Below are 17,969 nucleotides of genomic sequence, written 5' to 3' on the forward strand. Positions count from 1 at the left end.
TTTTAAGCTGTATAACCAAATTGATTTTGTGGATGTCGCCCTAGAGGAGCAATAAATATTTATCGTATTTTGATTTAAAGATATCACATTATCATATGTTTCATTTTTCCTTCATGTTTTGTTCTAGTGATTTATAAACAAACTTTTTATGTATTTACCCCTGAGAGACTGATTTGTTCATAATTTGCTTACATTAACCGTTCTACTTAAGGGCTATTCTATTCTGATGAATAGCTTTGTAATTTGATACATTGATTTTTTTTTTATTATTTGCAAAGGGCTTTAATTATTTACCCTTTCTAGTATCTAATTAAATACTGATTACATTTGCTGAGTCGCTTTATAATCATTTGCAACGATCTAGAGGTCCTCCATACAGAGGTTAATTATTAATTTGGGGGATTGGACTGCTAATTCCAAGGGATGCAGACATACCAACGTGAACTGGATATGTGATTCCTTGATAATGACCAAATCAAACACTCTGAACAAAACCAATTTGACTGTAAATTATTTGACGCTCTTTTGACCTTTTAGATGATTAGGTGGAGTGACAATATTTATCCGCTATGAATGCATCAGGCTTTCACCTTGTGTTTAATATCATTATTACTATCCTCTTTTCCTTGATAAAACTACTGTTATTATTGTTGTTAAACATAATCAGTATTAGCGCAATAAAAAAGTACGTGCACCTGAAAAGACAACAGTGGATGGGAGAGGGAAAAAAAATCCCAGATGGCAGATGCACTGAACGATTAAAACTAGGACTGAGACAGAATCCAGAGCACAGTTGCAGCAAGTTTGCATGAGAGTGTGTGATTTGACGGAGGTGGATGGTGGGGTGTCGGGTGCTGGAGGGAGAGGGGAGGGCCAGCCGAGCCAGTGCTGCTGCGACGTCACTCAGACCGCTGACTGACTGAGCTCCGGGCTTCAGGCTCAATCTGTGGCCAGCAGCAGCAGCAGAGGTGGTGGGGAGGAGAGGAACGTCTGATCCGCTTTTTTATTTTTCCTCCCGTGGCTTCTTCACTGGGGCAGGGGAGAACAAAAGACGGACAACTGCATGATTAGAGGCGCCCGCTCTCCTTCATCTCGACTGCAAGCCGGGCTAGCTTGATGCTCAGTTCAGCCTGCTAGCCTTTGTGACAGGGCTGTCCATGCATCCAGGGAGCCCCTGAGCAACCCTGGGCTGGGAGAAGCCTCGGCTTTTTTTTTTTTTCTTGCCTTGACACTCTGCAGAAATTACCCTCCAAGTGGGCACACAAGCAGCAGCAGCATTGTCAGCTTCATTGCGCACCCAGAAAGCGGATTTCCAGTGAGGAGCATCATCATCCTCGCCTGGGCACGGTTACACGTCGTCGCCTGTCTGCAACCTCCAGCTTGACAGGACCAAGAGGCGATTGATGACTAATAATCTTTCAAGATAGAATACAATGTTGCGCACCACGGCCAACATGTTGGCAGCAGGATTGCTTTTCTTGGGATTGTTGCACAGTTTGGAAGTAATGACTCCGGCAAGGGCTATTGATGGTAAGCAGAGCTGGTTTAAGGAATAACCAGAGTCTTGTATGAAATGCTTAAAAAAAAACTATTTAAGTGTGTTCGTGCCTGTTGTCGCAGGATTTTTGTTGTGTTTTGTGCCTGCATGCGGTAAGAGTAGACTGTTCCCTGAAGGAATGACTGCCCGATTGAGTGAAGCAACGTGGAGGGGGATGAAACCCAGCCGAAACAATTAAAGCGGTCTTTTGTTTCTGTCTTCCAGTGCCACATGTGAATATTGCAATGTCACAGCGGTGATCGCACATTTCCCCACTGCCCTCCGCTGGATACAGACGCTCTCACACATTTGCACTGACATTCAGTGATGAAACTGTAGCATAGGCCCCAGTGCCTCCGTAAACCACTTGTACACATTCGTTTAAAAACATGTATAAAGGAGCAGCAGTCAGATATGCATTCATTTTAAATGCCCTTAGTGACAGAGAGACAAATCCATGATCGGCGTCATGTCTTAAAAAAATGTCAGCTTTGGAGCTTTCTGCGGAGCTGTAACGTAACTATTGTGTCTGGGTTTTAGTCAGTTCACGTTCAACAGTTTTTTTTTTTTTACTGAGTGGTGTACTGATGTGATGACAGCAGTGGTGCTATTCCTCAGTCAGACAACACTGTAATGGTTCTTGTTGCTCCACTGGGGTTTTAAAGTGTGTGTGTGTGGTTTTTTATCTCTTGTTGAAAAGAGTTTTCTGTGGTGTAGGTTTGATACACACTGTGGCTGACATATGTAATCATTACAGTAAGTTTTCCTCCTCTATAAGCTCAGATGTTTAGTGCTGCCATCCATAGGTCTGTGAAGCAATGTGCCATTGTTGCAAATCAGTATAGCTGTGGAGTTTATCACCTGGGCTGTACAGGCTAGGACGCCCTGACTGCCAGCAGTCGTATTGTGATCTGTAGGCAGATAGCGAGCAGTTTCGAAAGAGCTCCCCCCTACGACCTTGTGAACACACACCTTCAGAGCCTGGAACAACTTCTGGAAACTATTAAGCCTCACAGTCCCACTCACGCACTCCTCTGTTTGGTAAGAGAGGAAAAGGCGTTATCGAAGAGGAGTTAGTGCAGACAAATTTGTTAAATTCTTTGCAGGTGAAAAGAGAATGTGGGGTTTATTTTTGCTAAGACACAACGCCTTACATTCATCCTGGGAATGTCTGGACCTGAGAATGAATAGTAAGCTCCTTGCGAATATTTACTGTATACTTTTACTGTAAGAAAATGTCTCCAGGAAGGAGTGCTTGTTACAGTAAAGCTAATCAGGTTTCTAAATTTGACATTTCATTAAATTCAGTAGGACTTCAACACGCATGGCTGATTTAAACCACGAGCCACACTTGGTGAGATTCATCGCCAAGCCATAAATGCTTCCCTCATCCTTTGAAGTCAACTCATTGCACTTGGCAATCCAGTGCTGTGAGCTTCTTAGGGAGGAAAATCCCAATAAATTACCACCTCGAAGATAGACTTGGATAGCCTGCAATCACCTGCAGTTTCTCCCTCCTCATCAGTCTACTGCAGCAGCTGAGAGATCCCTGACTTAAAACAAACCGTTTCTGCCCTGATGCACCGTTATTGTTTTAGTGAAATTTTCCTTCCTCTGAGTCTTACTGCCATGATTTGATGAGTCAGCCTTGTCTCTGTATACCAGAGGAGATCACCAAACCTGTGGTGCTGTGCTTGAAGACCCACTGGGATGCAGAGGCTGCTGTGCTTGACAGAGCCTCTCAAGGAAATATGCTTAGATTTGTTCACAGTTGATATGGCTCATACGTTAATCAGATATCTTGAATGTGAGATTTACTAAATAGCTTTTACTGGACATGTATGAGCCAGTCTTATCAGACATTAGCCAATATGTCATTTGTTGTATACTGTAGGAAGCTATACTGCATGTTATCCACTTTCAAACCTAGCTAAACTGCTTTTAAACCTCTTTGATTGCCTCTTTGATTTTTAGGGCCCTTTGAACCACATATGCTACTGGTAAAGTTTTTTCCAGACTTTCTTTCAACTTCTTTTTTCCATTTTCTAGACCTTTCTCTCACTGTCTTAGTACTGTAGCCAGAGCAAAGTCCCTGGGCCACCACCAAACCCTGAGTTTAATTGGGACTAAACTGCTCTTTGTTTCTCAGAGGATATCTCCACGAACAGTCTCAGATTGTTCAGAAAGTGCTGCTAATTGGGGGCCCCGTGAAAAAGGTCCTAATGAAAGAATCCACATTGTTTCACTCCATGAAAGTAATGTCATTGCAGAAAAACATCACTGGCCATCCCCCTTTTGGTAAAAAATAGAAATGGAGAAGTGTGCTTGAGATTTTGTCAGTGAGGGCAGCTGGAATCATGGCAACATGAATCATCTTTTTAAATATTTGTTAAGCAGCCCTTCTGTATCTGAAATTCCTGGTTCCTCATTTCATGTTCCTTTAGTTTCCCTCATTTACATGATAAAATTGTTCATATAAACTACATCCCTGATAATAAAAGTAGCAAAGGCTCCTTCCTTCTTAATTAACTCGCCAACCAGTGATTCTCTTCTCCTGACAGTTTTCCCCTGTGGACTTCAGTACTGCAACATTTGGTGGTGGAGGCTTTAGAAGTGACCCAGCAATTTGGTTGTTATTGTGGTGATAGCTCCATCACAATGACATCCACATGGCCAAAAGGTTACCACTTTATTGTTTACTGACAACTGAGGGCAATATGGAAAGCAGAGTACATTTGTTAGGTCTCTGTTTCTGTTGACCCTGTGTCACACAAGCAACATTTGAAAATGCATGTAGAAAAACAGTTAACGTAAAAAACAGACAGAGTAAATTTAACTCTGCTATAAATATGTGGTTGAGATCAGTTCAGTGGTTCTTGCTTAAATACTTTAAATGACAAAATGAAAACCAGCCACGACCTCCTCACAGTGCAGATATAAAATGTAGTGCTTTGGTTGAAGGTTGATACGGCTGTCATGTTTGTCTGGTCAAAATGTTGCCTCTCAGTAGCCACTTAGCTTAGCTTAGCATAAATAACTACAATAGCAGCTCCGAAGGTATCAAAAACTGCCTACCAGCTCCTCGAAGGCAACCAGCGTAGAATCCACAAAGTAACTGCTCCCAGCCATGAAATAGCCCCCCCCCACACGCACACACGACCCCGAGTGAAACAGCAACTTTTGTATTTAAACTTTTGTATTTATCAAACAAACAAAATATAACTAGTGAGCCTAAGAGATGCTGTTAGACTGATACAGTTATTGAACAGAGCCAGGCTAGCTCTCTCCCCCTGTTTCCAGTCTTTATGCTATACTAAGCTCACTGTTTCCTGGCTCCAGCTTGATATTGAACGGACAGATATGCGATGGGTATCAATCTTCTCATATAGCTTTCGGTAAGAAGGCAAATAAGTGTGTTTTGCATAATGTTGGACTATTTTTAAAAAAAACTGGCAGTAGTTAGATGCTCCCAACTCATTCTGTTCATCTTTTCTGAGAATTTTAAAAGTGTTCATAGTGACTTTTTTTATTTTTCGTATTTGCCTGAAAACTCTGCAGAAGTATTTTAAATGCTGACATCCATTTTAGCAAAAGTGCTCTAGGTACATGTGAGCAAGCTTGTCAGAACAGTCCTGTGACCCACTTTAGAGTTATGACACACTGATTGAGATACACTATCTCGATGGAGCTATTTAAGAACAAGGAGATAGAACATGGTCTCAGGAGGCCCTCAGAGAGAGCATGAGCAGAAACTTGCAGAGGATTATCGCGAACATGCACGTATATATTTGCAATATATTAGCTAGCTTTGACACCATGAGTAGTGTTAACGATAGAAGAAGTTAAGGATACAAAAAAAAAAAAGCCTCACTGGTGAAAGCATTTCGAGAAAAATACCTTCTCTGCCATAAGTCTCTGATTTGTAGCTTAGACCAAATGCTGAGGTGGAGGCAGTATTGGCTGGAAAATCTGTCTTATAGTACTTATTAATTCTCTTTGGACAAAGTGACAGAAATAATTCCTGCATGATGACCAGAGGTTGAACATTACTCATGGAAGGGAATGTCATTTTCCCCTCCTTTCTACATTGTGGAGCACAGAAACAAGTGTACTGCAAATACAGAAATACAAAACCTTTCTAATGATGAATAAGAAAGAAAAAACAGACGGTGGCGTTTAAAGATATTAATGAGTATTAATGGCCACCTGATGAATTTAAGTCCCATAGCTAGCTGCTAACTTTATTTGTCTGCCATTTGGCACTGAGGAAGTGGTGTACGAGTATACAGTGGGCGTTTAAAGCTTTAAAAAAGGACACCATCGTAGTAGTGAGAGTGAACCAAGACAGTAACTCTGTGGGGTTGAAAACCAAAACATATAGCTGAAGGACACTATAAAGATGTACAGCTGAGGGGAGCTTCAGAGTTGGGTGATCATTCTCTGGGGTTTCATCACTTTAAGCAACCCCTATCACATACAAGTCATGTGATCAGTTGTCAGTATAAAAATATCGGTCATAGCAGCTTTAAATCTGTCCAAACACTAAAACAGTGAAACAGACAATAAAACAGTGAGGAGAATTGTTTTGTCTCATATCTGCTATGGCAAACTTATTGTAAGTCCAAGTGTGCAGAAATCCATTACTTTTATTCTATCAACATAGGTCACTTTAATGTAAAATGCACTTTAATATTGAACACATACACTTTTCCTCGATATATAGCTCACAGAGGAGGCAGCAGACATTTCACTTTATGGTGTTATGGCAGCAGCCACTATTATCAGTCTGAGAATTATCTGTTTTAGAGATCATATGCCCTTAATAATCTGGCTGATAAATGTTTATCGTTGTGAGTAAGAGTGTCTGGGAGAAAGAGAGAGAAAGTTGTATGCGTCTCAAGAAACTTTATTAGTGATGAAACTTTCTCCTGATCATTGAAGCAGTCCTTCATCTTCTTTAGGTTATGAAGGTGATAAGAGTAGAAGGTGTCATTTTGAAGCTACTGTTTCTTCTACTTCTAAGCTACGACTTTTGTGAAATGTCCTGACACAGCTGACTTGTCTTTCACCACTTTCAGACACAAACCCTCTGGATGACGCAGGACAGTGAGTGCTTATTCAGCCCACATTTGTGCATTTATAACGACCCAGTAGTCATGATTAAAAACCTGGCACCGCCTTGTTCACTCAGCTTTAGACATTACGCAATTTTGTCAGTTTAAAGTGATTTCATTAAATAAATTACAAAGGGGTCGTTTTTATATTGGATAGTCAAAGGCTATTCAACTTTATTATATTTCTTTAATTTATATAGCTTGGTATAATATACCTAAAGGTACTCTTTTCTGTAATTAAGTAACAGGAACCCATATTCACCAATTCATGCTGAAACCAGGCAGCGTCAGGGTTAGGTCGAGTGATGTGTGTTGACCTGTTCACACCAACAGCAAACATGGGTTTGACTCACTCCTCTGTGTCAGTCTGAAAGGACTGTTTGTGTTGATGACTTGTGCATCAAGCTGTGACCCTCATTTGTCAAGTTGCTTTTACGTGTTGCACAATGGAGGCCGCGTGACATACTGTTGCTGCATAAGGCTGAATCTGTTCCCATGGATTTATTCACATTATAAATGTTACTAGATAAATCCCCAGCATCATGTTACTCGCCTGTTGCAAACATTGTTGAGTTTCAATTCCACCTCCAGATAGGTATTGTCATTTCCTGTTTTAAAATATATCAAATCTTGGTCTATTTTCAGCATCAGAATCACAAAATAAATACATTAATTCACTTCCATTTAAGCCTCTCCTGTGGGGTTTTTTCACTGACATACTTTCTCTTTCAAGGTTTTTTTTCAGGGACAAAAGTGTGATGAAGACTTACACCTATTGTAGATTACTTGTGAATTGATTGCAAACAAGCAGACCTAATTCTTCCCTACAGTACTTCCTGATAAAGTATAGTATGTAGTATATCTAACCTTCACAACTCAGTATCCCCAGTAGAAGTGATCATTTTTCAGGGTCATTATTCATGCAAGGACATTGATTTTGATGAATTTCCAAACTTATAATCCTCAACACAAAGCACCTAACCCTAACCTTAACATAAACCTAATTGTAACACTAATCCCTCAAGCAGGCATTCACCCTTCACTCTGGGGCAAAAATCTCCTCACATGGCCTTTAGTGGACCCACAATTTTTATTGAACCTGAGCAAAAACACAGTGCAGATAAGATATCTTTTTTTAGGTCAATACCTGACAAACATTTAAGGGTGATATCTCATCAGTAAGCCACTACGGACATAATTCTGAATATTGTACACCATTTTCAGGCAATCAGGCATTTAGTGTGGAGTATTACCCACACTCAACTGCATGTGTGTAGGCAGTGTGGTCTCTGTGATTATGTGCATTGTGTGCTTCTGGGAAGAGAATGGGCGGCTGTTTGCTCTACTATTATTAGCCTACACACACCATAACTAAATGGAATATATTTTGCAAATGTTCCTGAACATAATTTGTCAGAATTTGGAGATGATGACGTGCTTTGAATGTGGGGACTTTTACCTTCATGTTTGCATATTGAATTAGCTTTCATAACCACTGAGATGTTTTGAAGGAATAATTCAGAATTTTAGTATAGGTGCAGAGAGTTAGGTGAGGAGCAGCTGCTTAGCTTAGCTTAGCAAAAAGACTGGGAGTTTTAGCCTGGCTCTGTCAAACAATAACAAAGGCACCTCTAAAGCTCACTACTTAACTCACTACTTATCTACTTAAAATGTACTGTGTTTGCTTTATCCGTACAAAAATCAAAGGGTGAAAACTTTGTTGTTTGTATAATGTTTTACGGAAGGTTACGCTCCACGTTTTTACATTTCGTTTTTTATATGGATTATACAAAAGAGATCGCTATTGGTAGTTATTGAGCTTTAGAGGTGTTGATAGGTGGGTTCTGTGAACTTTGGACAGAGCTATCCTAGCTGTTTCCCCCTAATTAAATCTTTGTGCTAAGCTAACGGGGTGCTGGGCATAGCCTTATATTCAACAACAGATATGAGAATGGTATCGATCCTATCATCCTACTTTCCACCAGGAAGTGAATAGGCCTATTTTCTTTAGTGTCAAACAGCTGCTTTAACAGAAAGTACTCTAAACAGTCTCTTGGCTTATTAGGCTTTAGTCTGTATAACATTATGCACAAGATCAGTGATGAGTATTTACAGCGTGACTTAACAAATGTCTTGTTCAGCATCACAGATTCATGGTGAGGATCCCTTTTCGTTAGCTGTAGGTGTCAGTAGCAGTTAAAGGTGCTAAGGTTGCTTCAGCACATGGATATTGAAAAGTGTGAAAGAACATTCTAGAGATTCTAGTCTTGTTTTGTGGAGCTCATGCGTCACACTGAGACTTGGAACTTGTACTGGTCTTATGAAAAGGCACTAAAGAATTTCATATAATCTCCTTTAATATGTTTCCCTCAGCAGCATGCTAAGTAGGCTTAATTGTCAGTTTTCTCCCTGTGCAGCTACGTACAGCGTGTGCTCTGGTGGTTGTGTGGCAAAGGGATTTGTATAAACTGACTAACTTGATAATGGTGGATCGCACCTTGTGGTTTTCTGCTTCGTCCCCACTCTGCTGAATTTGCTTTAAGCCTTAAGTGGAAGTGAACGAGGTCGTAGCCTCCTCCCTCTGAGGTCTAACACTGAGTCTAGTACCGATACCAGTCATGGTTGATTACCACTCTGGGGTTGAGACATGGTGAAATCTCAGCCAGACATCCAAATAGCTCTTAATTAAGTTCACATTTGATTACTCTGCTTTGCTTAATAAGTTCTGCCTCTCAATACCACAAAGGCTTGTGTAGACTGACTGAATCTGACCTGTAAAATCCAAACAATCACAGGCAGGACTTCATTTTACTTGGCAGCTATCACCAGACATGAGCACATTCCTCATGTTAACTCTCCTCAGTTCTACATGTATGCATAACACGCACTTCTGTAGACCCACAAAACATCTCATAAAAATTAGACTGAATCACACATTTGTCCAGAAAGGTGAACAGTTGAATGGGTGTACAGGGAGACAGACACATCCTTAAACTTTCACTCGTGTTGCTTTCTTTTTTTTTTGTCTAAATATTGATATGATAATGTAGATGAGTATGATTAAAACATGAATATGCCTTGTCATCTACTCTCTGTTAATCATTTCTAAATTCTGTCTGAATCTTTGTTTTCTTATATCACTATTCATTCTCTAGTAAATAGACTTCCACAGCTCCTTCAAACTCTGCCGGAAAGGTTTATTTAAGCGGCACAGCTGGGGCCTCTTTTCCTCTGTTTTGTAACATGACAAATTGGGAAACTTTTTTCCCCCCTCCCTCTTCTTTCTTCTCTCTCTCTACCATTACAAAATCCTGAAACATTCGTGCCTGGGCTGTGGAGGAGGATGAGGAGGTGGCAGGCCACAGCCAAACTGGCCAATATAGACTCTTCCTTATTTTTGGCCCTTAGCAGAACCCCCTCAGTTCAGCCCAGAGGTCAAGAAAATAGACCCCCTCTCTCTTTCTTCTTTACAGCCCCCTCTTCTCCATATGTGTCTTCCCCTTTGGCTGTCGTGGCTGCTTGCAGTCTCATTCCTCGCCCAAACTCGGCCTTGTGTCGTCTATATCTCAGAAGAGAAATGATGAGGGCATTGTCTGCAGAAGGTTTTAGTGCTGCTGAACACAAAATATTAAAACACTTTTCTCACTTAGTATTTTTCATGGACTCCATGTCTGAGTTGTTTATTATGGATTTACTGCAGAATTTCTGGTGTTTTACTCACATTCTGTCAAGATATTTAGCTAGTTAGTCAGGTCTAGCTGAAACTGAAAATGGCTGAGTTTCAGTATTATTCCAGTCTGTGCTCTCAGTAAAGATAAAGTGCGTATCAAGGTTTGGCCGAGCCGGTTTCAATGTCGAGATTAATTATATACAATTCAAGTTGTTTATCTTGCCCTCATATAAACTGCCCTCTCCTGAATATTTGAAAACATAATGAAGATTCATCACTTCTAGCAGCGAAGAATATTTGAGATAGAAAGACCATCCTCTCCCCTTGAGAAACCGTCAAAGTGTTTTATTAGTGTGAGTACATGTTATCTTCAGTAGACTAAACTTGATGTTTTTTCCCAGCAGACATTGCAATAGTGAGCGTTTTGAATAATTCACTATGCACTTACTTCAGCCAACACACCCACCTGGTGCTATTGTGTGGCCTGCCAGCTTTGTTATTCTCAATAGTTTTGGATGAATCAGCGCCAGTTACGATGCTCCAAAATCTAGAAAGTATCACCTTCTCAGATCAGAGCGGATACAGCCTGAGGACCGTTATGTGGTCTGTGTGTAGTAAAGGAAAGCAGCTGCTTTCATGTGAAAAGCATTGACTTTATGCAAGCACAAAATACATTTTCATGACTATGGTGTATGCTCCTCCTCTGTCCTTCTTGGTTTCTAATAGTCATACTGACATTTTCACGGTGTGCACTTGAGTGACTGATGAGATTTCCATGAGCCTCAGCTTTACTTTATGTTTTTATTGCTGAGCATCAGCATGTTAGCATTATCATTTTGATCATATTAGCATGCTAATAGTAGCATTTAGCTCAAGGCACCATCGCACCTAAGCTTAGCCCCAAAAAGCTGCTAGTATGACTGTAGACGTTTAGTCTTGTTATACTGGGGCAGATGTGGGCAGGGTCAAATGTTTGCAGGTTTGCAAACATTTGACTCATCCCTTTGGGGAAACTCTGATTTCTGGTGTGGCTCTACTGCTGCTCTGCCACTAGGTAAGTGAAGTAACCCTAACCTTACACAGCCAGCTTTGAAGACTGGATTCCATACTGCTCAGGCTTCCTTTCAGCAACACTGTTGACAGTGCTTTAAGTCCGCCTTCAGCTCAACCACTGTTGAGTGGTGTGCGATGAGGCGGTAGTCTCGGTGTCTGCTGGAGCTTTGTAGTGCCCCGGTTGATCTCAGAGGGCAGACTTCCAACTTATTTATAGCTCTTCTGTGGGTGTTGGAGGAAATGGGGCTGTGGCTGGGGGCGAGGCTTGTTTTTGCCCTACGAGAGTGCTCTTCCTCCCAACCAGACTGAGCACATCTTGGAGGACTAGCAGACAGGGGTGGGGGCAGAGGACAGTGGATTTGCAGTCGGGCCCAAATGGCGGTGACCCAAAGCATTTTCATGCAGCCTCCGCTTTGGTAAACACACAGGCAGCTCATTGATAGCATGTGTGACATTCCTCCATCCCATCTCAGTATCCCAGCCCAGCCCAGTCTGTTCTCAGATCCTCAGGCCTGTCTTCCTCAGCTGCAAGCCCCCCCCCCCCTCCGACTTGTAGTTCACACACACCTCTCCATTTGTTCAAATTGCAGCAGCACATCTAGTTTGTTCTCTTATGTCATCCCGTGTCACATCCATCTGTTTACCTCCTTTCTTTGCTTCATCCTCTTCCTTACTGCATCATTTCCTTTTCATACAAAGAGAAATACATGAGACCTGTTTTATTGTGCACCAGATCATAAAACCTTGACAAAGACTTCTAAAGTCAGAACTGTTTTGCTCTTGTACAGTTATCATTGACTCTCTTCAAACCTAGATATAATATTTCTAACCAGATGAATCCAAATTGTGTCATTTGTTATTTGACATGCAGATAAACCTGTACGCTACTTCTGTAATATTTCTTTGCCACCAGTCCAGAGCAATAAGCCAACATCCATCAGACAAGCATGTCTGATCAAGATGTTTGACCAGAAAGAAGTTGTGCTGCTACATTAGGTTTCCATAAGAAGCAAGAAAGTAATACTCTTCAGTTATACTGTTGGCATGCAAATACAGATCATTGCTCTCAGTATTAGGTTTGATTTATTTCTGACACAGGTTAAATGATCAGATCTGTGTTAGATTAAGAAAGAAACCATAAAGAACAACAGTCAGGGAGAGCAGGAGAGTCTGTTGTTGTGCAGATGCAAAAAAACTAAAAATTGCATTGCTTTCAGCACACATGGCGCATGCATTCAGTGTCTTAACCGTAAAGTCCAATTACAAACTGTCTCCGGACAGTGTAAAAAGAGAACACTGTATTGCAGGTGTGGATATTTGCCAAACTTTTCAATTTAAATTTAGCAGTGCTGGCGGAAGTCACTGTGCACCCTTATTATTAATTGGACGGCAAATACCAACTCCAAGGCATCAAAACACAGCAGAGCCGTTGAAGCTCACTAACATCTGATCCAGCTGTGCTGTCGTCATCAGAAAGCAATGCCACTTTAGATGACAGCTGAGAGGCAAGGATGTCTCAGTTCTCTAAAATAATGTTTCCTCGATTTCTCTTCCCTCGCTACTTTTCCTTGTGCTTCTTCTCACACTCTCAGCCGAAGACAATAAGATGTGAGGGGAAGACGCAAGTGAAGGAAATGTGGAGGCAATTAAGGGTAGTGAGATTCACCCTGTAGTCTGTAACTTGCCTCCCTCACCACCAGTGTGGTTTGTGCTTCCTGGAATCTCAGTGTTTGGGTTTTATTTCTTTGTGAACATCAGACAAAGGACATAAAACCAACAGTGGAAAACAATGTACAGGGAGAATAAAAAGGCCAAAAAGGTTTTTCATTAACTTTGCTTAAATGATGTAAGACAGTATTCACAGTGTTAAGCATATTTGCATTTATGTTCAGTGCTACTGTATGTTTAGCTGTGACTGGATGACCAGAGACTGACTTTAATGACAGGTTTGAAGATGGCCTTTGTCTACATTCTCTCTGCTTCCCTCTACCTACCACAGCTAGCTGAGATGGCTGTACAATAACCCTTACGGTTGCATGGCTTCAGCTTCAGCTAACTAACCTCCTGACCTACTTCTGCTGTTCCCTGATATGTTCCTGTCAGCAGCATCTTGTGGTTGAGTCTGAGGCGGGTGCGCACTCCTCCCATAGCCATTATTGGCAGAAGAGTGAACAGCCCATCGAGTTAGAGCATGTCAGCATCTAAATAAACAATAGACAATAGACAGATGCACCACAACTAGCTGCCTGCCATGGCTGATGTTGATACCTCCAAACAAACAAACAAACAAACATGTATGCACGTACCAAAGAATAAGGATGAACAGCAAAGAGGAAACGCTTTAACACAAGCCTGGTTGCATTTCATGAATAATTCAAAACCTTGTGACTTCAGAGAGAGAAAAAGACGCCCCTCTACACACTCATCCACAAACCCACCCACACGCCCACACACACGCGCGCACACACACACACACACGTATACACACACACACACGTATACACATACCGATTGCAGCAGCACAGAGAGGAGGATAAGTGGGGAGAGTGTGAATGTGTCCAGCAGTATGTCAGGCTGAATTCATGATATTTAGGTTGAGCACCATTTCAAGATTCGCTTCACCGCTGAAGTTGGAGGCTAGCTTCGAATGTAAATACAGTCATCCTGTTTATCCTGCTTCATCCCATCATCCACCCGTATTCTATCCCATGCTTCCCCCTGTCCTGTTGGTCATGCCATGTGCCCAAATAATCTAGAGGTTACAATAACAGCACCATTTCCAATCAGGGCTTTATATTCTTACCCTCAAAGGCTGACTTTGAAAAATCTGTATGTACAACAGATGTGTTCACGTTTACGCACCACAATTTGTAAAATAACATTAAAAATGTAAATGATCGGTCGTGCCAGGGGGCTGAGGTCGGTGGATTGATTCAGCGAGGTGAGGCTGTTTGAAGAACAACCACTGAAATTCAGCGTAATGACAGCGATGACAGAGAGAAATGGAAGTGGAGGATGTATAAAGAGACCCTTTGCCTGATGTAGAGGAAGCGGAGAGAAACACAAAGTCGAATTATACAAACACATTAGTTCAATCGCAGCTTGGTGATAAATATTCAGACATTTAACTATCCATGTGAGAATTCCAATTATAGCTTGGCATTGCCTGTTGCTCTCTTTAAAAGTCAACTAGTATTAGTTTGTTTTAATTTAATGAATAAAAAGATTTGGAAAAATAATGTTTTATGAAGCAGCATATTAAGATCAGATACATTTGCTTTAAATTCGACTGTAGCCTCACTACTGAAAATGTATGGTGTTATGTAATTTTCTTTTTTTTCCACTGTTAAATCCACAGTGTTGTAACATTTGGATAAATACTGTATTAAGCTCCTTATTTTACCAAATGTAGTTTTTTTTCTATAGCCTGCCTGAGAGTTAATGTGCCTTTGTAATTATCAGTGTTCAGTAGTAACAATTTACTGAATAACATGTTACAGCACTTTTCAGTCATTAGTACTGTAAAAACACACTGCAAATCACTTCAACTGCTGCTGCTGCTGCAACGGTTGATCAGGCTGATAAGCAGGACCACAAAAACTAACCTCCTGTTGTTTTTAGAACACCTGTATGCACTTGTCCTTTTCAACTCATGCAGTGTATTTGCTTCACGCGTCCCCCTCCGAGTATCCCCTACGAGTCTCCTGTGCCTCCCTTGCAGCTTAAAAACCTCTGGAACATAGCCTAACATACCACCCTAATGGAATAAAAAGTAGCTCAAACTATATTAACCCATCCAACTCCATTTATACCCACCCACTTAAAGAAAAAATATCCCAATTGGGCAGAAAACCGCCCGATGTGGCAACACTGCCTGCAAACCATCAGCTGGATATTTGTTAAACCACAAGAAATAGTCACAAGAGTGTGTGTGTGACTTTGCAGGCTTTGCAGCTGGTGGAAACCACCTATAGAGCTGGGCTAATGTAAAGTAATGTATTGAGTGATGTAACTATTAGTCCTGCTGGTGAGGAATTATTAAACCCCCATAATTTCTTTTCTGTTGACTACCAGTAGTTTTTAACGCTTAACTTGTTTAACTGCCAGCCCAACACTGGTAAGAATAATACAGATCTGTACAGTGTAAAACACAGCTTTACAAGAGATTTAAGCAAATGAATTTGTTAGACATTTGCTTTTCTTTAATGCAAAATAACACTGTAGGCATGGAAATAAAGGCATTTATCTCTAACCAGTACAAAATGAATAGTGAAGTCTATGTCTAAGCATCCATTAATCTTTGGTTTTCTTTACTTTTCACAGTTGTGAGGCTTAGGTCTGCCCTTATAATGTACTCAGACAAATCCTGACCAAGATTATTTTCTTGTCCAGTCACTGTTTTTATTTTTATTTTTTTTCCCCCCAAACAAAAAGCATTAAGTATGACAAGTCACCACTCAGCAGAAAGTTGTTGTATCAAACTCCACTCACCAAGAGCCTCCGCTGAATGCAATCCGGGTGACTCAGCTTTGTTTCTTGTGTGTATGTGTGTGTGTTTATGTGCTGTTCCGAGAGGACTTGAATCAGTGTGGGTTTGAATACACTCCCCCATTTGGCTGTGGATAGACTGGGCAATTTTTTTTTTCCCTCCCCTCTCTGGAAGGTCGGAGTGAAGGGGAGATGGATGATTGGGGGGCAGTTCACTGAACAAGATGTTCTTTTATATCTTCCAGACGTGTTGCATCACTGCAAATGGCCTGGGAACGCTGACCTGGATATTTAGGTGCAGCAAGTTTATGCAAAGCCTTTCCAGGCCTGCATGAGTGTGTGTGTTTTGGTTTTTGTGTATTCATTCTCTATCCTTTCTATCAAGTAGCAACTTTCCAGAACCTAATTAGGGCCAGTGAGGGCCACTATTGGCTCTGAACACAACAGACCCTGCTTGCTAATGAGACCTCAGGAATAAAGATCACTGACACAAAAGGAGCTGGTTTTTTTTCCAGACATCTTTTCATTAATTTACTTTTTTTCTTTGTCTCTTTTCAGCCCCAAAGACCTGCAGCCCAAAGCAATTTGTGTGTAAAGATGGGGTGACGTGCATCTCTAAGGGCTGGCGCTGTGATCGGGAGAAGGACTGCCCAGACGGTTCTGACGAGGAGCCCGATGTTTGTAAGTGTTTCTGAGTTGAAACAGTCCAGTGTATTGTATCCAGATGCTGTAGGTTACCATCCTGTGTAGATAATTGAAACCTAGAGTGAAATGCTGTTCAACTTATTTAGATATACATGTCTAGATATGTGTATTATTTAATCTAAAGCTCCCCAGGCAAAGTGAGTTTAGGGCACTTCTTTTTCACATTATGTCGTAGATTTTTTTGCCCTTTCAAGTCTGTGAATTCTGTGGAATAGAAGCTCTCATTCTTTATCTCATTTGATATGAATAAAACAGTCTTTAAGGCAGGTTAAGATAGGGGGCACTCAACCATTCAACAGGTGCAGATGTTCAAAACTGCCTCAGAAGGGGATCCGAAACCCACAGTGGTTAATGTCATTGTAGCGTTTGATCCCTCCAAACAGTCTCCAAAAGCAGTCATTGGCTAACACACTGAGATTGATGGGCTATTAGTTTTTTTTGTTTTTTTTTTTGGCTAACCACATTCAGGCCGGAGACAACAATAGGATGTTTTATCAGCTAGTGAGGGAGGTAATTTTGCTGTCATGCCCAGTTAGGAGATTTACAAAGTTTGTCTTTCTTTGATAGATGTGATTTCCTTTTTCATTCAGAGACACAGAGGATGCAGTCATGAGACAGAACCAAACCGAAAGTAGCACTAAAAAAAGATGGCTGTCGTTTCAAAGTCTTCATTAGAGTTGAGATGCTTTGAGGCTGAATCCCTGGGAAGTGAATGAAAGCAGCAGTGTCTTTTTGGTCGGCCTCTTGGACTGAAACGCCTGTAGTTTTCTAAGAGGACAGAGGGCTCTGGGTGGGTGGGGGACAGTTTAAATATGTGTGTGTGTATGTGTGTGTGTACATGAGGCAGGGGTAATGTGCTATAGCTGCAGTCTAGACGCAGAGACTGTATGAGAGTAGGTCTGGAAGTCATTAGAGACTCGCCCAGAGCAATGGAGAAACCTGCTGTTTTTCACAACCTGCTCTTTCCCCTCTTCTCATCTGCAGGCCAGCCTCCTTCCGTGTCTGTATCTGGGACAGAAACACAATGACTCCATCCTCTGTTTCATGCTACTCCCTCTAGCTTATGCCAGATTCTCTCAAAAACAACAGTTATGAGACCTGTGCTCTGGAGAGACTTGACTTTTTACAGGGTCAGTGCAGAAAACCCAAGAACTGAGTCAGACAGAGACAGAAAAATACCAATCTAATCTGAGCTTTCTTAGAATTTGAGTGTCTTTGAAGAAGTTAAGATTGGCAAGACTGTTACTGAGTTGCCAAGTACATTACAGAAGATGGAGTAAACACAATTATCTGCTACTTTAGAGTACGACTGAGTACAGAAGTTGGTCCGGAAGGTTAAATAGTCTGTATCAGTGGTTTTAATTGGAATTGTGGCTTGGGTTACTATCAGACAGGTGTTCTT

At 41.2% G+C, this 17,969-nt stretch overlaps 1 protein-coding gene across 2 annotated transcripts in view; it reads left to right on the top strand.

Moving 5' to 3' along the window:
* The first annotated feature begins 942 nt into the window (after window positions 1–942).
* The window catches only part of LOC121179098 (low-density lipoprotein receptor-related protein 1-like), an 86,901-nt gene continuing 69,874 nt past the window's right edge, over window positions 943–17,969 (top strand). For both annotated transcript variants that reach the window (XM_041033721.1, XM_041033722.1), the window contains exons 1-2: window positions 943–1,530; window positions 16,421–16,543. In XM_041033721.1, coding sequence (XP_040889655.1) covers window positions 1,434–1,530; window positions 16,421–16,543 — 220 coding nt within the window. In that variant the 5' untranslated portion in view covers window positions 943–1,433. The remainder of the gene's footprint in view (window positions 1,531–16,420; window positions 16,544–17,969) is intronic.

This window comes from Toxotes jaculatrix, chromosome 3 (assembly GCF_017976425.1).
Source record: "Toxotes jaculatrix isolate fToxJac2 chromosome 3, fToxJac2.pri, whole genome shotgun sequence".
NCBI lineage: Eukaryota > Metazoa > Chordata > Actinopteri > Toxotidae > Toxotes > Toxotes jaculatrix.